Source organism: Motacilla alba, chromosome 12 (genome assembly GCF_015832195.1).
Source record: "Motacilla alba alba isolate MOTALB_02 chromosome 12, Motacilla_alba_V1.0_pri, whole genome shotgun sequence".
In the NCBI taxonomy this organism is placed as follows: Eukaryota; Metazoa; Chordata; class Aves; order Passeriformes; family Motacillidae; genus Motacilla; species Motacilla alba.
Window position 1 is genome coordinate 7,324,541 of NC_052027.1, and position 20,859 is coordinate 7,345,399.

General features: G+C 44.6%; 1 protein-coding gene across 35 annotated transcripts in view; it reads left to right on the forward strand.

The window, feature by feature from the left end:
• The window catches only part of CADPS (calcium dependent secretion activator), a 206,957-nt gene that overhangs the window by 83,489 nt on the left and 102,609 nt on the right, over nt 1–20,859 (forward strand). For all 35 annotated transcript variants that reach the window (XR_005258465.1, XR_005258468.1, XR_005258475.1 and 32 more), the window contains exons 7-9: nt 10,936–11,047; nt 14,918–15,057; nt 17,079–17,145. Coding sequence is in view for 9 of the 35 variants with exons in the window: in XM_038149681.1 (XP_038005609.1) it covers nt 10,936–11,047; nt 14,918–15,057; nt 17,079–17,145 (319 nt within the window). In the remaining 26 variants the exon portion in view is untranslated. The remainder of the gene's footprint in view (nt 1–10,935; nt 11,048–14,917; nt 15,058–17,078; nt 17,146–20,859) is intronic.

Consider the following 20,859-nt stretch of genomic DNA (forward strand, 5'->3'; position numbering starts at 1 on the left):
TTAGCCAAGCCCTGTGTAAGCAAAATTCATGATGCCGGGTAAAAAAGAAAGTAAAAGGAAATTCTAGGAAATAGCTGCTTTTTCTTGCTTTTTTTTCTCCTCCTCACTTTTCTAATTGGCTTCAGCATTAAATATAAGCTGTCTTAATTACCCACACTGATTGGATTGCTTTTCCAGTCACATTACTTCATTTCACAGCTGTGCAGATGTTTGCAGCTCTTTCTCCTTAGGAAATCTCTGGGAGCCTTAGGAATGTGTTAAAGCAGGTGACTGGGTACAGCAAACATCAGACACCATTGTTTGTGAGGTACAGTCCTTGCTCCTGAGGTGAGGCTCTGAGCAGAGGGTGAGTCTGTCCCAAGGCATCTGTTGGGGAAATGTCTTCCAGGAGAGCTCTTCAGCTTTGGTCTCTTGTGAGCATGGTGCTGATGCCCTGAGCCCACGATGCTGCTGGGCTAGGAGGTGAAAATGACAGGGACAGGAGCTTCAAGGCAGTTGGTTTTAGTCCCTGCATCTAAGGCTGGAGGGTACAAAATGGGGTCCAAATCCCTGACACAAGTTTTCTTCACTTGCAGCTATTTAGCATGCCTAGGAGACAGTTTTCTGATGAGACTGTGCATGACTTTGCACCTGAAGGGTTCTGCTGTTAGTTTGGTTTCACCTGCTCTTCAAGTCCCCTTTTGTGTGACAATATTTCCATAATGCTCCTGAGATTTATGCTGTGATGTTCCCATTTCTGAAAGTGGAGTCCGTGGACAAGTCATTAAGCACAGCAAAAACTGCAATAAAAAGTTATTACCCGAGTGCAAGTATGTGATCTATTATGGGAGATCTTTGTGCAAGTGATTTACTGCCCTTTTTAATTAGGAATTCAGAACCTTTTCTGATGCTCCCTCATAGCTGTTCTGCAGGGTTGGTTCTTACACGGCTCAGCCACTGTGGGACAAAAATTCTGCTTTAGATTAAGCAGCTGAGTTTTTCTCCAGAATAAAGGCAAGATCCTCTAAGGATTCCTTTACCCTGAGTGTCACCCAGACAGCCACACTTCTGTGGAGGAACCTCCTGGACTGCCATGGAATACTCTGCTGGGGCTGTGGATGGTGATCCCAGGTGGGGCCCTGTTCCCAAAGGTGTTGTGCTCAGTCCCTGCTCTCCTGTACCACACTAGAAGCTATGTTGAATAATGAAGGCTTCTTTCTTTACATTTACCCCTTGTACTTGGTTTCTTCCAGTATCAAGTAAGTGCAAGCTCTGTGTTTTCCCTGACTTTCAGAGCACACATAGCATTGCTTTCACATGGATTCTCTGGTGTCTAGTAAGGGTTGAGCTCGTGCACCTTCTCTTTCACAGATGAATGTCTTGCTTTTCTCGCCAGCTGTCTAATTTCTTGAGTGTTCCTATGCACTTGGGAATTATGTATTCCTGTGATAGCACATACATTCAAATTTAAGTATTCCAGAAGGTGTGATGATGCCCAAGGCGATTTTCATCGACACCCGTCTGCTTCATCACTCCTATGCTTGCAGCCTTAAGATGGGGATAGGAAAAACCAAAAGGACATTGAAATGAGACTGAGACTCCGTGATCTGAAATAGTGCTTAATTAAGAGGAGGACTGCAGAATGCAAGGTCTGGGATACATTCAGTCATGGTGTTTATTGCTTATAGGTGGTGTTCTTAAAAAAAACAAAAAATAAGCCGTGCCTTAGTGTAAGTTCAGCTCATCATTTTCCAGGGGAAAGGCAAGGGATGAGGCATGTGAAAGGGCCCAGTTGTTGGTTTATTTATTAAGTGCTGTGTACAAGTAGTGCACATTATTATTTAATGAGGGATGCTGCTATTGCTGCAAAGCAGAGTAGGGAGATAGAGAACAAGCTTTAAAGAATTGGTACTGTGCCTGCTCCTGTCTGGACAAAGCTCTGGAATGGTGAAATGAGAAGACCAACCTTGATAGTGATTTTTCAGCCTTTTAGGTGAAATGAAAGGTAGAGTGTACTGGCTTTGTGGATGTGCTGCATCTCCCAACAAACCACAGAACTAAGTGTAAAAGCACTTAAAGAGAGCAACCTACTGTTGTCACTATGTGGAGCAGGCTGCTCATGGAGAGGGGAGCTTGCAGATGGCTGGGTGGGCATCACCTGCTGGAATTGTCCACTCATCCCCACTGACCCAGGAGAGGCTAGTGTGAACGTTGCTTCTAGTGATCAGAAGTTGGGCAAGGCAAACCCAGGTGTCTGGCTGGATTTGAGCTTCCTGTTCTGGATCCTGGCTTAGAAAAATATAAACCAGCAAAAATGTGAGTGATGGCACAACAAGAGATGGTCTCACACTTCTTGTTCCTCCTTTTAGCTGATTTTGGAAGGGTGCCTGTCCCATTCTGCTGTAAAAGGGGGAGTTGGGAAGCCCCTATATGAATATAAGATATGCTGAGGCATAAATAGAAATCAGATTGGTCTCTCTCAGTACCTTGTGTTGTTTTCTGCTGTTTGCATTTAGAAAATATTTCATTGCTCTCTACTAAGTTTTCTAAAGGAGGGTCTAGACTATGTTGGCACAAACCAGTAAGCTGTATTTTCAGGCCGAGGGATTTCTGTCTCCTTCTCCACGGTCTGTGTTTGTGAGATATTAAGTTTCTGTAAATTTGGCTGGGTATGGCCTTATTAAGTCCAAAGTCATGACCAGGCCTTAACCAATGGCAGTCCTCTGCAGCTGTATTTTCTTCCAGGGTGACAAGATCTGATAGAAGAGATTAATCATATTTGGTCATTCTGTGAAGTGAGCAGCTCTGTGGCTGGGTCAGTGGAGCATCTTTGGCCAAAGGAAACTTGGATTAGCCTGTGTGAGGCATTGAAGTCACCCTATTCAAGAAGTGGTCACAGCCACAGACAGTAAATGCACATAGGCACTTAATGAATGAAGCTGTAAACTCATGCTGTATCCAAAGCAGATACACTGATGGAGTACATACAGTAGGCAGTCCTTGTAAAAGCAATTTTTCTTTCAGTTCAGACCTCCCAGTAAAACCATACTGGGCTTTCACTTCCATTTCCCCCTGCTGAGTTTTTCTCCTCTAATTGTGATAGTATTGAACAAGAGCACAGGGCATTTGAAAAGCAGTCATCATTTAAATAATGGAAAGTAATCATGAAACTTTTTTTTTTTTTTTTTTTTTTTACCTGTTAGTACCCAAAAGATTGTGGTGAATAGCACTGCCACAATTTCACATCCAAACCAGCTGAGGGATTTCTGCAGCAGACTCCAGCCTGGGATGCAGTGGTCTGGGAGGGGTGTGTGGTCCTGGGCTGGGTGCAGGCATGGTGGAAGGACATCTCTGGGGCAGGAATGCCATCTCGTGGCCATAAATAGCTATTATGTGATTTTACAGCCACCTCCCATCCCTTCTTCCTTCCTCATGACACTTCCCCAGCGTATCAGTCATTCACAGGAAACACAAATCAAGCTGTATTTTCTGCATAGCAAAGATCATCCCTTTTTGGGTTCCTAAAGCTGTGCTGTCGGGCTCAGCAGCTCCTCTTGGCTGCAGTGCCCCGTGCTGGCACTGGAACGGGATCCATGGGGATTGTGTGTGAGCCACAAGCAGATCAAGAGCAGACCTTTGCAGGCTTTGCTTTGCTGCAGTCTCCGTCAGCTTTACCCTCATCCTTCTGTGCCTTGCACACTCGGGCACAGATGTGATCTCTCCAAGACATATTTCTCTCTCAGCCGGCGGTGCAGTGCTGCCGTAGCCAGTTTGAGGATGTGGGAGTTGCAGCTCCTGGAGGGAGAGATGGTCTGGTACTGCTGTCTGCATGATGTTAAGCAAGATGGTGCCTGCGTGTGTGACACATACATTGTGTCTCAGAGCTGTGGAAACAGAAAGGGGACAGACCATGAAGTGCTGGAGGCTGGAACACCTCCTTAGCTGCTGTAGAAGGAGCCCAGTCCTTAGCGACACACTGTCTCTGCTCACCTTTTGAATAACACCATAGTGCTTTCTGCAGTGGTGTTTTGGGGAAAATAAATGTCCTTTCTGTAAGCAAAATATTTACCAGTGGTGTTCTGTTTTAGCAGAGGGAGTGTTCCATGCTCAGCAGGAATTAAGGTGCCGTGGGAAACGCTGGATTCACTTAAAACATTCTTGGGTTATCCCATCAGAGCAGACATCAGTGCTCCATGCAGAGCCATGGCCTCACTCGGTGTTCCCTGGCTGCAGGGAAGGCAGGTACAGCCTCCTCTGCCAGCCAGTGCCTGCAGGAATGCTGATTTGTCAGCACCTGCACAGGAACTGCATCAGTGAAAGCGTGTTTTAAATCACTGCAAAGTCTGTGCGGGAAAGTCTGGGAGGAATCAAATCTGTTTGTGCTGTCACTCCCACTTCAGCTCAGCTTGTTCCGAGGGGATGGGACTGAAAGGCTGTTCTGGCAGCTGAAAGGGAGGGGAGGAAACAAATGTAAACAAAAATAGGCTGTGTTGTCAATCTGTGTCTGATGTCTTTGGTTATTCTGTTTTGAAGGTGAGTAAACACATCAAAGTTTTACTGTGGGAGGAATCCCAGAGGAGGCTCAGCAGCCCTGAGTATCAAGACGTATTATGGATGCAAACCTTTCTCCATGCATTTCTACAGGCAGAATGGAAAGGTGCCCTTCTTAGCACCTGAGTGGTATTTCCTAGCCCAGGATGTTTTTGCATGAGCAATGTATATGCATCTATATATGTTCTTTGAGATTTAAATTTCAAATCTTTTTTGTGAATCTGCAGCAGTCACCTCCAGCACACCTTTCTAGCAGTGGAAAGACAGGAGCCCTCGATGTCAGGCATCACTTCATCTGCTTGCTGCCTCTAAACTGGGATGAGGCAAATTAAGGCCTAACTCCACTGATTTAATTAGATCTCTCCTTATTGCAGTAGCAGGAGCCCATAGCACATGACTGAGGCACATTTACACAGTAGTACAGTCCCCTAAATCTGTGGGGGTTTCAACTGAGGTTTGTAGTCCTACTGTAGGAAGTCACAAACTAGTTTGTAGCTACTCCCAGCACAGCATCCCCAAACTGGCAGTTGTTCATGGCATTCTCCTGCTGAAACAGAATTGTGTGTGTGGAGTTGTGTGTGCATCCCACAGGTCTTCAGGTGTGTGGCCCAGCCTGTGAGCTTTCTTGGAGTGCCTAAAAAAAACCCGGACTTCTTCTGTGCCTTTGGGCTTTTTCAAATCCCAAAGACACAAACAAAAAGCCTATTATCCATTGCCATTGCCCACAAGAGCTACAAAGAGTAGTACATATTTTCTCAAAGACTTTGGGATGCCTTGCTTCTGTTTATTATGGATCTGGGATCCAGCTGGTGCAGCTGTGAGCACCTGCCTCTGCCACATGTCACAGACACATCTGTTCTGCCACATCCCTGCCAGTTCAGTGCCTCACCTGCACTGCTCCCTACAGGGATCTGTCAGCTCTTCCAGCCTCCTCCAGCCATTGTCTAGTTTATGGTGTTCCTAGAAGTTCCCAAGCACTCTTTTCACTTTAAAAATTTGCTATTTTCATCCCAGTGGGATTAATGCCATCCCTAAATGAGGTTTTGCTGTTGACCTGAGTGAGTCTGTCTGTGCTCAATTATAATGAACTATTGCCTCTGTGTATGGGCAAGGGAAGTTCAGGTAGGTCACTGATAATTGTGGTCATCAACCTCTAGTCTGTGTTTTTGAATGGCTGGTATAGATAAAGCATTAGAGAATATACTACAAATCTATCCTGTGTGCTTCTTCATATATAGTTAACTGTTAAAGATACTTTAAACCTGTTTATTTTCCTCCTCGCTTGTGTCTCTAGGAATAGGTAGAAAAGAAACACAGCTTAGCATTACATTAGAGGAAAAGGTGCACTACTCCATCAGCTGCATGAAGGTAGGTTAGCTCAGCGCCTGGTGTGCTTCTGCTCTAACTCTGTTTTTCCCAGTGCTCAAGCATGGGCATACATGATTTATGGCCCAAGATTTAAAGGTCTCTCCTGGGAGGGGAGGAGTGTGCTAAAGTAATAAAACCATCACTTGTTAGACAGGATTTCTGGGAGAACTAAACTGAGACTGTATGTAGCATTTCAGTCTCCAGCAATGAACTCCGGGGATCTGAACTCTCCATCCCCAGAGCAGGATCCAGGTCCAGCAGGGACCATAACTGGGCACCATGGTAAGCTGAGAAACCAAGGCTGGATTAAAAGCATCACGCCACACAAGGTGAAGCAGTCACCAAGCCCAGGCAGTGTCTGTCAGGCTACTGTCTGTGCTGCCCTCTTGATGGACTCCACCAAGCCAGCTCCACCACCAGTTTGGAGACCTAGCTACAAGTACACCAGGAGGAACACAGACATGTCACAAGAGGAGAGATGAGGGTTGTGAATGAAGAGAAATGCATGAAGCACGACCCTCTCCACCAGCCCTGCACAAGGGAGGGAGGCAGCCAGACTGGCCAGTCATGGCATCCTCACCAGATCCCATTCTGACAGTAGAGGACAGCGAGGGAAGGACAGCTGCCCTTCCTGCTGTTGTCCCAAACATGGCCATGTATATTAAATGCCTTTCAGCTGCACCTTTGTGACCTTGCACACAGCCAGCTGGCTGTGCAGGAGGGTAGGTGGTGCTGCTGCTGGTTTTGGTGACCCTGCAGGGATGGAAGCAGCTGCCTGCCACATTCTACCTTCCCAAGAATGTGTTCCTGTCTTGGGAGGGAACAGGCACTGCTGCTGAGTTGGTTAATTTGGGAAAACTGTACTGAGCAGGTGGCTCAGTAAACTCCTGCAAATCTGGCCAACATGTAGGAATATTATTCTGCAAGACTTTTTTTACTGAAGTGATGAATTTATGGGAACAAGATAGAAGAGCAGCATCTCTGGCAGAGATCTGTCCCAGGAAAGTGCCATGGCCAGTGAGCATCATCAACACCTGGAGTGAGCCCACTGAGGGGACAGCATATCTCTCCTTTAGTACACATTTATACTTTCATTTTCTGATTTTTTTTGTGTTTATTCTGTGCAAGATGGAGAGGGATAAAAGATATCCTGTGGTAATTTTGAAGCCCATGAGAAGGGTCATAGATGATGTTTAAATGTCCCCCCTGTGGAAAGCACGTGGCTCTGCAGCTGCTCCCCTGTTAGCCTGGTTAGCAGGGCTGATTCATGGCCCAGCAATGCAGCCCAGTTGCACTTGTTCATTATTTGCATAAATCACAGGCATCACTGTTCTGGCTACATCAAGTTACAAGAGCATTGCTGGAAGAAGGGTGACTTTTAAATTATGCAGGGGCTGAGCAGACTTGCTGGAGAGCACAGTATATGAATGAAAGAGTTCATTGAATTTTCCTGGTTATTAAATGTGTATGTTCACTTATAGGAAGGTCACAGGTGCTAAAATTTCCTTTAGAGGAACTTGCATACTTGAGTTGAAGAGAAATTACTGAATCAGTGTCTCTCAAGGGCAGCTGAGAAAATTGTAGGTCACATAAGTAGGATATTGTGAAGAAAAGCAGCTGAAGTCAGAGACCCTCCTGGCTGGTTTCATGTGATACATGAGTGCAGTCAGGACAGGGATCTTTACAGGATTTTGCTCAAGCCTTATTCATATCCCAAATAGTATTTCAGTCATGAATTTTAACTTAGCAGTGCCATGGTCTTTTTAAGTTTTTGTCTTTTTAGCTGTGTGGTAATTAACTTTATAATTGCTATATCTGCATTTTAGAAGCCCTCGGCCCTACAGCCAAAGATCAGCAAAGCACTGCACTTCCATGGGGTGACAACAGTTGTTTCTGCAGTGACCTTATGGCAGGAAAGGGTAAGAGCTTGGTACAGCATCAGTGAGAGGAGAGTAGTCTTACAGATTTTGGCCATAAATTGGGAAGGGCTGAATAGCATCAACCTGAAGGTTTTTAAGATCAGCAATCCAAGATAGCTGAGAGCAGCTAGGTCTGAGCAGCCTGGCAGCTGCATTGGCAATGGCATCACTGCCCCTCATGTGTGAGTGTGGGCAGTGTCTGTGACAGCTCCCAAATGCTCCTGAAATCAGACAGGTGAGCCCATCCTTCAAGTGCTCCATGAGGCTGTGGAGGTAATGGGAGACAAGAGCTGACCTTTGTTACTCGTTGGCCACTCACACCCTCTGGATATGTGTCATTTGTTGTTCCATTCAGGATAAAATCACAGCACTTCAGGCTGTTTGGTCAGTAACTGTGATGGCACCTTTAGGTGAATGTGTAGGCACAAAGTCTACGGTTATGTAGACAAGTTATTATGCTTGTAAAAGGTAAAACAAGGGCCAGCATCTGTCAAGTTAGCACCTGGGGCATATTTCAACCTCTGGCACTTTGCAGCCAGAAGAGTTTAGCTGCTTATCCTAAGTTTGAATCCTAAATAAGAAACCCTGGAGACAAAAGTGGATCCTGGTGAGAGCACTGGAACAGCACAGGTGCCATAAATAGGGTGATGATTCTAGTAAATTCTCTGTGCACAGCAGCATTTCTTTATCAGTTCCAGACTTTGGGATGCACTGACCAATAAGAAATGCTGAGCTGAGGGGTTCAGGCAGGATTCAGATAGTTAACACTGTCCTGATTGAGGAAGTACTGCCAGGATTGTTCTGCTTGTGTACCTTTTATGTGGTGTTTGTACATCCATATGTATCCATGTGTATGTGTGTGTCCTTTTGGCCAGAATGACATTTGTTTGTCTGCATTTGCAGATGTTTTATTGCTTTGAGGTGTCAGCATGGGTTCTGTGATGGGGGGACAAAATAGCATGGCTGCTTCATGGCACTTGTCCATAATGGGTCCCAGTGCACTTTCCCAACAAATGAATTTCTGCAGTGATAACCTGCTTAATGATTAAATATGGAGATGAAACCATTACACTGTTAGTCCCTCAGAAGATCCTAATACCTAGCTACTGTCCAGAGATAATTTTCTGAACAATAATTTAATACACAGCCCAGATAAACTGGGCACTCAGATTGAATACAAATGATGTTTCAGTGGCATGAATTATGGCCTTATGCTGAGCATCACTATGGCAACTAATGACATCACCACAGGCTCCATCCAGCACAAAACTCAACTTTTGATGGTCTCCATTTGTTGGCACAGATCTTTTCAGGGCTTTTGGGGGTATGAATATGTAAGCACCAGTGTTGTCAAGGGTTTGCTATGTATGTTTGCTGTCATTTGAAACATTTATTCTCTTTGTGGTTAATGTTGTTCCCATGAAGGAAACCTAATGAAAATTACTGTTTGTATTTGGTTAGTAACATTTGTTGATAACATATGGTCTGGGAATGCTTCAGCAAATAAGAGCTTTTTAATAGTAAACAGAGATACGAGTTCTATAAAGCAGATGCTGTCAAAATACACAGTGTAAGGTTGGATATTTTCTTACTTTTGCCTCTTATCCAAAGCAAGATAATCTTCCTACTTTCCCTCCTGGTGACAACGCAGTTTTTTTGAGAGAAAACATAACCTGTGACCCGAATCTGTGATTAGAAAATTAAGTTGTTTCTTGCTTCTTACCCTTGAAATATTTTTTAGGTAGCTGATGGCTTACACATGAAAAAGATATTATATAAAGGACCTGACTGGACCTAGAGCGCTGTAGATAATTTAAGCCAAACCTCTGCTGTCTGGCACTGGTGGAGGTTTGATGCATCATCATACAAGACAAAACATGTGAAACAGTGACACCAGGAGAGGAAGCTTCAGAGCAAAGGTGATGAAGTACCCGAGTTTGTTAATCAGCTCTGTGCCGAACACGTTCATCTGCAGAGCTCAGTTGGACAAGATTTGCTCAGTGGGGAGCAAAGAACAAGCCCATACTTCTAGAGCACAAGGAGAAGTGAATTATTTTTACTGATTATTTTACAAATGCTAAACCTGCAGCTTGGTGTTCATCTTTGAGGAACATCTAGTCACTGGACCATGTCTTCTGAGCCTTTTCAAGGGAACTGCCTTTCTTCAGGAGAGGATCTAGTTTGAGAACAGCCTAAAGTGAGAAAGTGTCATTAACAGAGTGAGGGTGAATTGAAGTGGTTAGTGAGTAATGGTGTAATCCCTTGTCCAGCTTGAAGCATTCTGGGTTGCAGTGTGTGTTCCACCACATCACTCAGTGTTGCTCATGGCATCATGGCACGCTCTTGGCAGGGTCCCACATGGACTGAGTTCATGTTTTCTCTGCATTTGGGCAACTTATGATTGCAGAAACTTGTAGATGCCATTTAGAGACACGTGTGTCTAGAGGCTGTGGATAATTCAGCCTCCACCGCACTCCTTTCCAAGCCAGGGAATGACTCAGAGTACAAATAGTAGACAGTGTTTCATGATGTAGTTGGCAGAGTTGGCATCTTCCTGGCCACTGCAATCCCACCCACAAGGAGCTGGTGTCCTGCTCTGTAGTCCTAGAAAACTAGGATTACTCCAGACATAATGACTTGGACTTAAACTTGCCTTGGGCTGAGACTTGGAAAGCAACCCAGGTTAAATTGCAGTTTCTTCAGAAAAAGCAAACTTCACTCTCAGCCTGGAAAGGAGAGGTTAATCGGCCAAGAGAGGAGCACAGGCATGAGTGATTACAGACATCCTGGGTGCAGATGTCTTCAATCCTCTACTTCTCTTGTGACTACACAGGCTGGCACTGCAGGAGACATTGTTCTTTCTAACTAAGAAAGTTCTCTTAAACTTGGTTTCATGCTGCTCCCAGATGCTCTCTCTGTTTCCCCAAAGGATCATCATGGGTTTTCCAAACATCTGTCCCACATTTCTCAAAGAAGATAATTAATGTCCTTGTCACTCACACAGCCCAACCACTTTGGCTGGTGTCAGACACTTTTTAGGTTAACTGTTTCATGCCTGAGCAGTGTTGCTGCTGACCTGCCAGCTGAGCTGAGCTCCTCTCTGTCCTTCCTTTCACAGCTGGGGCACCCAAGGAGACTTCACGACAACCCATGCGCTTCCTGCAGTGAAGGTGAAGCTGTTCACAGAGAGCACAGGAGTGCTGGCTCTGGAGGACAAAGAGCTTGGGAGGGTAAGGACATTTTGAGTTTAATAATGTTTCCTTCTGGCCCTGCTTTTCTAGAGAAATCTCTGCTGTACAGAAATATCTTTGGAGCACAACATGCTCTGCTTTTTTGCCAAGCTTCAGGAGGGAGAAAGAAAGCAAGCTCTGCACTGCTGGAAAGGAGTGCTTCTCGCATGCTGTCTTTGTTGTGAGTTTTTAATGGCAGCATTTCAGCTGGCTGTGCCTGCTCTGAGCAAAGGCAGAGGATCTTGTGTGCAATATTGGCAGTCCGGAAAGCCTTAAAAGTTGCTTGCGGAAATGGACATTCCTGAGGCAGAAAAGGGGATTATGCTGAAGCAAAAAGAGGGGATTTAAGTTTGGCAAGTTTCTCTCATATCTGCTGAGCAGCCAGTGCACAGTTTGAGCTTTTGAAAGCACTGACTGCAGTACTCCCTGCAAAAGGCTTGGAGCCCTGGCTTCCCTGGGGGTGGATGGTGACAGAGCTGGTGGCTTCAGTGGGGATGGACTGGGGAGTGAGACATGAGGATTCATTGCTCCCATCAATGGTGTTAGTAGCAGAGAGCTCAGATTCCTGGGGTATTGGCCACAGAGCAAATCTTCCCATCTCTGCCCCTCATCTGTGCTCTCCAAACCAGTGCCCTGGCATTGGTGGCCCTTGATCACTGCAGCCCACAGTTCCAGAATATCCGTGGATGGCACTTTCCTATGGCTTTGGGACACTTCACTTGTCTCCATGGATCTTATGCAGCTGTTTAATTTGTGTTGGCCCCAGGCAGAAGTGGCAGCGAGCCCCTTGCCATGCCTTCCTCAGCTTCTCAGGCTGACATCAGTGTGATGATGACTCTATGAAAATCAGTTCGGGGTAAGAGGACTTGGCACTTCCTGTCATGGCTCAGCATGACCCAGGTGATCTCCAGGGGCAGCCTGGGCTCTGTCTGCCCAGCCCTGCAGCACTCCTTGCTCTCCATCCTGTCTGTATGCCTATGGATAAGAAATCTGTGGTCAGGAAAGCCACTGATCCTGTTGCAAGCCCAAGAATTATATTTCTAGTTCTAGACTAACCTGTTGGGATGTTTCTTGCTAACTATATGGCTGTTTGTGTCTTGACAAGGAAGAGTCTCTTTCCATTCAATATTTTTCCTAATTAACATGGTTTTGTTAATCCTGTTCATACAAGTGCAAAACATTCTCCCAGGTCCTAGTGAGCTGTTGATTTAAATTTATAGCTTCATTGTGGAGAAAGCTGCATGCAATTTTGTCTCATGTAATTCCTGTTCATTTTAATTATTTGTGTTTTCATGTTCATCAAGTATCCTTTGTTCTTGCACTTGAGAGAGAGAAAAGCAAAGCTACCCCCTCTTTTCCCCTCTCAATCTTCTCTTCAAAAGGAGTCACAGCCCCTTCAGACTTTCTCATCCACACCTTGATCCTTCCTTTCTCCCTGTCCTCCTTTTTTGACAAAGAGGATGACCCCTCTAGGCTGCAGTACTACAGCTGAAGACCTACAATTGTTTTGCTGCACAACATCATAATATTTTCAGGATTATTTTCAAAACCTCCTACTTCAAACAGCCTGGCACCCTGCCTTTATCCACTGTGGCATGCTGAGCAGAGCTTTTCACCCAGCCAGCCGCGCTGCCATTCAGGGATTTTCCCGTGAGTGGTTACACTCAGTGCAGCCCCTCTTGCTTTGTGAGTCTTGTTTCCACTGGCAGCCGTGAGCAGTGCTGACTTTGCTGGTCTTGGGAAGCAATTAGCTGTGCATGTTGTTCTGAGAAAGATGTCAGCACCCAAAGCAACCCCTCTTGCCCTGAAAGGCTGATGAGCCAGCCCTACCAATGTGCTTTAATTCCCAGTCCAGCGGGAAACCATCCCTCAGCCCTGAGTTTCTGCAGGCTGAAGGACATAGGCCAGCAGTGGCAAGTGTGGGGAGCTGGCAATGATTCCCCCTGGCCCGTGGCCACCAGTGCTTTCAGTCGGCCAAACTTCAAAGGGACGCTCAGTGTACCCGGAGCGGCCCAAAGATGACGCGTGTCTGCTCAGGCTGCATCAAGATTTCTTCTTTAAATAATAATGAAACCGGGAGTGTGTTAAGCCCCTGGTTTAGCTGTTGGAGTGGGCAGGAACCTGCCTGCATGGAGAGAGGAGGAAAGCAGGTTTTATACACAAAACACCCCTGCTCAGCCGCCCTTTGAGCAGTGGCTTTGTGCTCTGCCAGGCGGGTACAAAGCTCACTTTCTATTGCGAGTGTTAAGTTGGCAAGCGGCCGCCACTCCTCAGCTCACCACTTTTATCCAGGGGAGAACTGGAAAATGCTCCCAAGCCCTGCACTGCTGAATGGGCAGCTGAAGGCATGGGAATACATCCTGGCCCTATTGAAGCCAATGGCAGGGCTCCCATGGATTTCAGCCATGCCAATACTTCATCTACCGAGGGCAAGGAGGGGAAGAGCTGTGAATTGCAACACCAATGAGAAAGGTTTGTGTCTTCTGTTCAAAAAAGAGTTAGAAATCAAAGCAGAGAGCATCCCAAGCACACAGAATGGCTGCTGCCTCACTAAGAGATGCAGCTTACACAGGTGGATGTTCTTGCATGACGTGCCTGGCACTGGGGTCCCTTGGATGCTGCTCAGAGCTTGGGTCTGTCATGCTTCTAATACCCCCTGCTTCATGTGGAGAACTCATTTCTCATCTTCAGGATTTACTTAAATGTGTTTTTTCCAGGAGTGATGCAGTACAGACTGGTGTTGCTCAGTTATCTGTGTGACTAATAACAGCTTCAGATTCCTGACAGAGAAAACAATTCAATAAAAGAAGAGATAAATAACATTAATGGATAAGGGTAAAGTTGAGAATCTACTGATGTTTACCTCAGGCTTTAGAGGAGGCAATAAAATAAGTTTTAGAGTAACTCATCAATGATATTTTGGTGGAAAACAGCCCCTAGATTGTTGAGTCAGCAGCAAAGTTAAAGAGCAGAGGAATACAAGGTTATAGTCTGGGCTGGAGTTTGGCAGGAGCATAGACTAAGCATGAGCAAGAAATGAGTGATAGCAGCACACCAATTAATGAGGGTGAATGCTGCCATTTGTAAGAATTGTGAAACAATTTGCTTGCATAAAGATTAATGAATTTAAAGAAGATTCATCTCACTACAGCACAGTGGAAACTTGAATGAATTTCTACCAGGCAAAGTCACCTCTGAGAGTGAAAGCTTTAGAAGGGGAGCTGGTGTAGGAGGAAGGGGATTAGGCCACCTCAGAGGAAACACATGGAAAAACCAGGAGAAGATGGTGGATGTGCTGTTGTCCTAGGGGAATACTCTGTATCTTACTCTCCAGGGAGCTGCTCTGCTTTATAGTGGTAATGAATGAGTGGGAAAAGCACAGCTATGATCAGGAAAGACTATTCACCTCTTGGAGGGTTCAGTTCCTTTGAGCCAAGTGCTTGTATTGGTGTTCATCTGCAGTCATTGGTGTTGCACAGATGTGCTCCAGCTGCAGACCCTCCCAGCATTTCCTGCTGCATGAAATGGAAGCAGGGTCCTGCAGCCGCTCATGTCATGACATGGGATGCAGATTTTATCTGCTGTCATAGCTCAGTCAGATGTACCACCCTGAAATGACAGGAACTGATCATGCAGCTCTGTCTGCGCAGCCCCGTGAGCTGACTGAGGACCCAAAGAATATATGACCTAATCTCAAGATAATAAGCTGTACTGTAAAAAAGCAATAAAAAGCCATCCTCATTGATGTGAGTAGACATATCCAGACTGACTTCTAGGACAAAACTAGTTCATGATGTATTTCTGTTCCACATTAAACCCCATTTTATGAATAATTTTTCCCTTTAACATTCTTTGTTTTAATTCTTACAGGTCGTTCTCCACCCTACTCCTAATAGCCCAAAGCAGTCAGAGTGGCACAAAATGACTGTTTCCAAAAACTGCCCAGATCAAGACCTGAAGATCAAGCTTGCTGTGAGAATGGATAAGCCTCAAAACATGAAGCACTCTGGGTAAACATTTGACTCAATCTAAAGTCATCTTGTTTTGAATGTGCATTAGGAAATTTTTCTTTTTAAGATTCTCAAAGAGAAACTCTTTTTCTCAAGTTCACAGGAGGTGAAACAGAAAGATACATATTAAAATGGCATTAGTTCAGTCATTTATAGTGCACTTTCCATATTCTTAGCATAGTCTTTTTTAATGCATATGGGCCAAACAGTTTAAATTTTAAACAGTTTTCCTCACAGGAAATTATGTTTTTTCCTGTGAGAAATGATAGATGAACTGCCCAACTCCCTTACTGAGAGTAATATAATTTTTAAGTTATTCTGTGTCTCCCTGTATTGATTTCTCAAAACCTAAATCACAGTGCACTTTCCACTTGAAATAAACCCCAGTGTGACCAGCATTATTTATACTGAAATACACACCACAATTAAATAAATTCCACGGTTGCCTGGAGTGGAATTATTAATTGGGAAGGTTAAAAGGGACACCTTTCCCCTCCAGAAGGGAGTATCAGAAGATCTGGGGCCAGAGGGATCCCTGATCACTTCTACCTTCATATAGTTACAATTAGATCATCCTTGGGAAGATCTAGCTAAGGCCATTGGCAAGGTTCTGATTGCTCTTCAGAGCTGAGGATGTGACAAAAAAATTGAAACTGTCCAGGAAGCTCAGTATTGGAAATAACTCTCTCCAGTCTGGTTTTGGTGCTATAAAAGTGACTTTGTTTCACTTTTATTTTCATAGCATTTTGTTAAATTCCATCCATTATTAGGTTACTTAGATCACTCATCTTTTCTAATTCCTCCTCCTCCTGTCTTCTCTGCTGATGAGATCAGAGCCAGTAGTCTTGTGTGAAGTTTAATTTTTTCACCACAATCACAGGCACCAAAGCCAGAGAGGACAGACCCCCTGTCCTGTTTATTTCCCTGATCTCAGCTGATAGTAGGGCTCTTTAATAGGTTTCTTCAACTAACATTTGATTTGCATGATATTGCCTAAAACTCTGAGGTTTATACCTCTTGCTGACAGAGCTGAGATTATCTTCTTGTTGATGTTAGCAGCAATAGCCAAAAGGACACTTATTACCTTCTTCTTGGACTAGCCAAGGATTCAAAACCCACATCAGCATGACTTGGAGTTGTGTGATTTAAACATTCACCAAGTGTATGCTAGATCCCTTCTGGCATAAGGAACCCCTTGCATAACCAAAAATGAAGTCTTTTTTTGTATTTATTGAGCCAGAACTAAAGTAATTATAATGATACATAAAACATATTAATGCTGAATAATATCCTTATGTTTATTATTAGCCTGATGCTGCCACTAGTTTTGCCAGTGTTTGTGTTATAGTGTCACAGTGGCCAATTCATCACAGAGATTAAATGCTTATTTTGACATTAATTTTTAAAGTTAATTTTTCCTTTGTAGAAAACAGTAAATTCACTTCTTCTCAGAAATTATTCAGTTTTCTTGAATTATCTGTAGCCAAGCAATTTCTCAGATTTCATCTTAGAGCTGCTCAGTGAAGTGCCCTGGTTTAGTCAGTCCGGTGGATATTGAGATCCTGTGTGCTGGGTTTGATGTAGGAAGTGTCCCTCTGACAGCTCCCCCCAGCAAAATGGTTTTATGAAGGCTAAAGCAGATTTGGGATTTCTCTCCCTTAATTCTTCTGTTGCAAATGCATTCTTCACCCATCCAACCATGTTGTAGCCATTCACTGGCACTAAAGAGCTTCAAATTCTGAGCAAGTTGTGAAAGACAAAAGGAAAGAGAGAATTAATACTGTGTAACATTAAGGCTCTGTAAGATTTTTATGTCGCTTTCTTTGCAGGTAATCTGTTCTGGCTAGAAATAAACCCATTTATGAGTGCTGCTGAGCTGGAGAGTCTTGTAATTGCTCCTTCTTGTGCATTAACTTCAGTTTCTAAGTGTAAACAATTCTAAGTGTAAACAAAATATACTGAAAAGAAGAGAACAACAGATTAACACTTGTGTACTGAATTCACCTGTTCTTTTCTCCTAGGTATTTATGGGCCATTGGTAAGAATGTTTGGAAGAGATGGAAGAAACGATTCTTTGTCCTGGTCCAGGTAACAGATGTAACTGGAAGTGATCTTAAATCACAACATGAAGTACTTGAGTCTGTCCTCTGGCCATTTTCAGTGCTGTGTGATTGATGCTGAGCTGTGGTTCTGTGCAGGGTGTCTGTTAATCATGGATTCTTTTCTAAATGTATGGGTGTTCTCAAGGATATCCCAGTTGCAGACTTCTAGCCTTGAGTTTCCAGATGCGCTTGAATGCTTGATAAAATGGAGAATCAATTTTAATGAGGAATTAATGAGGCGAGAAAGAAGCTTAGTTTGTCTTGGTTGGAGGTTCTTGGGCTCTCTTTTGAACCTCCAGGTTAAATTTGGAGCCCATTTGAATCTACAGAAGTTTTATCACTGGCTATGTCAGAATCAGCATCAAATCATTTTTGACATCTATCTTGCCTTCACATTTATTACTGCTTCTCATTGTCTACAGCTCTCACTGATCATTTTGCAGTCATCATTTTGCAGTGTCTTCCTTTTCCCTTTTTTCCTTTTTTCACTTTTTGCCCTCCCAGTTTCATTAGACCTGTATATTTGACCACTCTTAACAATTTCAAGGAAACAGGCAGAGGTCTTCTGTAACCTAGAAAGATTCTGCTCAGTACTTTGTGTGTTAGATCTTCCCTCACCTTCCAAGGGCAGGTGAAACCACTGCATTGGCCACAGAAGTGTGTGGCCCCAGTGTGAGTGATCTATCTTCACACCAACCTGAGGAAGCCACGAAGTCCTCTTTGGTCCATCTCTCTCTCCCTCCTCTCTGGACTCTCTTGGTGTGTTATTTCCAAGTGTGAGGAATAAAACCTTTGTTCAGGGTTTTCTGTGAAAGCAAAACAGAGATGCTCTGATGGAATAACATGGGATCCAACTGAGATCTTGTGAGACCAGAGATCCAAACTGATCAAGTCAGAGAGTAAAACCCTGCTGCTGATGAAGCAGATGGCAAGTCTGCTGTAGAGGGGCAAAGTGTAGGAACAGACATGGTATAAACCAGGTGCACCAGACTCCACATTTGGTGCGTGCTTGTTTGTGTGCGGTCCTGTGCTGGTAAGGAGAGGAGTCCAAGCAGTCCCTCTTCCACCTTAGACACCTGATTTCCCTGGTCCTAAATCACCTGGTGTAAGCTGGTTCCTTTGTTCTGTGTTAATTATTGCTCCAAGTTCAGCTGTCTCAGTATTCAATCCCCTTTTAGCTATCATGGCTGGCTTCCATAGCATGGAACTATGGGTAGATAAGGAAATCCATCCTTGGGAAGTAAAGGAGATTTAGGGTGTGTGGGACCCATGTAAGTAGGAGGCTATTTGGAGAGACCCATTGAGTGCCTAGTCCCATAACCAAGAATGATCAGCAGAGACAGTTTAAGTGTTCATTTTCTACTCCACATGGGGTCAAAATGGCCACAGAGGGTGGGGAGGTAGTGTAGAGCAGCCACAGGGCTGCTCTATCTGCCTTTCCCTTTTGGGAACATTTTATACTGACCCTGTTCTTTGGCAGAGATTGAAGGATTGCTTTTCTCTGTATGTTTCCTTTATTATGTTCTGAAATTAAGTTAGAAGTGCTATGGCAGTCCATGATCACCTGTAGTGCAACTGGTATTGCTTTTCCCTGAGAGACAATTCAGTCCTATTAGACCAAGTTCTCAGTTCTTTTTTTCCCTGTGAAGAGGGATGTTCCAAAGCAGAGAGTAATTTTTCCCAACCTGATTTCTCCCATAAATAATTCTGTTGATACCCTTCTGTGCAAGGGTTTGCAGGTTTGGACTTGTCTCTCAGAGCCTTCTGGCCATTCAGTGTGGTTGCAGTTGCCTCTCTGGTTTTTAGCTGCTATGTATTCTTCAGCTTCCTGTGGAATTGAAGCTCTCAGAGTTATTCCATGTTTTCTCATGTTACTAGGTCTGTATTCGTCAGTTGGCATATCAGAGCAGGATTTGGCCAGAAAAGCAATTCATTTGAATAAGATGAGCAGACTTTTGCCCCCAGAGAGTCTCTGTAGCCCACCTCAGAAATTCCAGCTGCCACTGCAGCTTCTCTGTTATGTTACCGTTTGCTCAACATTTGGTGCAATGTAAAGTGTTCTGCCGTACATCAAATATAAACAAGAAACACTCTCTATGCAGTCCCTCAGATGTAGTTTGAGCATATTGAACATGTCAGCAGGCAATAAAGATGGAATAAAAATACTTTGCTGTCCGTATGTTTGTCATTTGCTTTTCATGCAATGCAAAGGATGGGTGCTGATATGAACAGGGATTGGCAGTAAAGGTGTTGATGTCCAGGATGCTCTGAACTCTGCTAAACCATAGGCAGAAAATAACCCCTGCTGGAAGGTGAGCTTGCTCTTGTTACAGAGAGTGGACAAGGAGCAGCCCCTCTTTCAGGAGCTTCATCCACACCAGGCTCCTGCCTGCATCAGAGTTGAGAGATAGAGCCCAAAGCATAAAGTCCATTTGACATACAGTGGTCTGGTCAGTCCCTGACACTGCAAGAGTGTTTGGAGTAACAAAGCATTTCCTTTCTGATCCTTTGTCTCTGTCCCTTAACCTGTAGCATCCTCTACTGCTACAGCATCTCCTGTTGCTTGTAGAATAACACCCCCCCTCATGTTCTTGTGCTCTCTCCCTCTCCCCATTTCAGATGGACACAGCCTTGATTCCTTCAGTGCCATTGGGTGGTACCACTCTGTCTTCTGGTACCAGTGGCTAAGAAATTTGTGGTAATAAATACTCAAACTCTTCATAACCATTTAAACAAGGCACAAAAGTGCCAAACTGCATGGGTGGCACCAAGGAGGAAGGTGTTGATGGCAGTTTGTCTCTTTTGTGTCAGTGAAGCCTTGCCGCCAAAAACGGAGGCTTTGCGCACGTATGGAGAAAAAGCAGCTCTGCTGGGAGCGCTTCCACTGCTACTTGGCTTGTGTAAGCCCTGGAGAGAAGGGGAAAGGAGCAATAACTTCCTTGTAATTTGGGTGGAATAATCCCTCGCACCTTCTGTGTCTGTGTAACTGCAAGGGTTGTACAGGAGTGAAGTGATTTGTTTGGGTGCAGTGGGTGCAAGCAGTTCCTTTGTGTCATTTCTAGACCTGAGCCTCAACTCTCCAGCACCTGCCTTGCTGGGTGGACTTGGCTCAGCCCCTCGGGGAAGGGTTATGGCATGGCATGGCTGGCAGAGTCAGGATGTGTGCTCCTCCAGCACCGATCCGTGCATTAAGAGGGGTTAGTTTTCCCTTCCGACTGAATCGCAGTCCTCTCTGTACACTGCCCACCCTTCTCATAGACACCCTTTGAGATGAGCAGCAGAAGAGCAGAATACTGATTAGATGTAAATTACATGGCAGAGACTCGTTACTTGCCTAATTTTAAATCCTGAGATATGCAGTGTGAAAATGATGGCAGAATATGGCCCTGAGCTTGGATGGAAATGGTCCGCAGCATCACAGGCGAGGAAAATGCTTCATAAAGGCAGCAGTAATGCCAGTGGCAGTGGTAAGCAAAAGCAATTAAGCTATTTGGGGCAAAGTTCTCTGTGACTGGTTAGGAAAGAAAATGTACATCCATTTCAGATGTTGTAAGTGTTTCCTAAGTTGCTGTATCAGCTACTTGAGCACAGCTCACACATTTTAGCCAGTTTGCCAATTAGACCCTCATGCAAAAGCTGGGATTTTTGATAGCTGGCAGAGCTTGTATTAATTCTTTGCAAGGTCTGATGTGCTGTACTG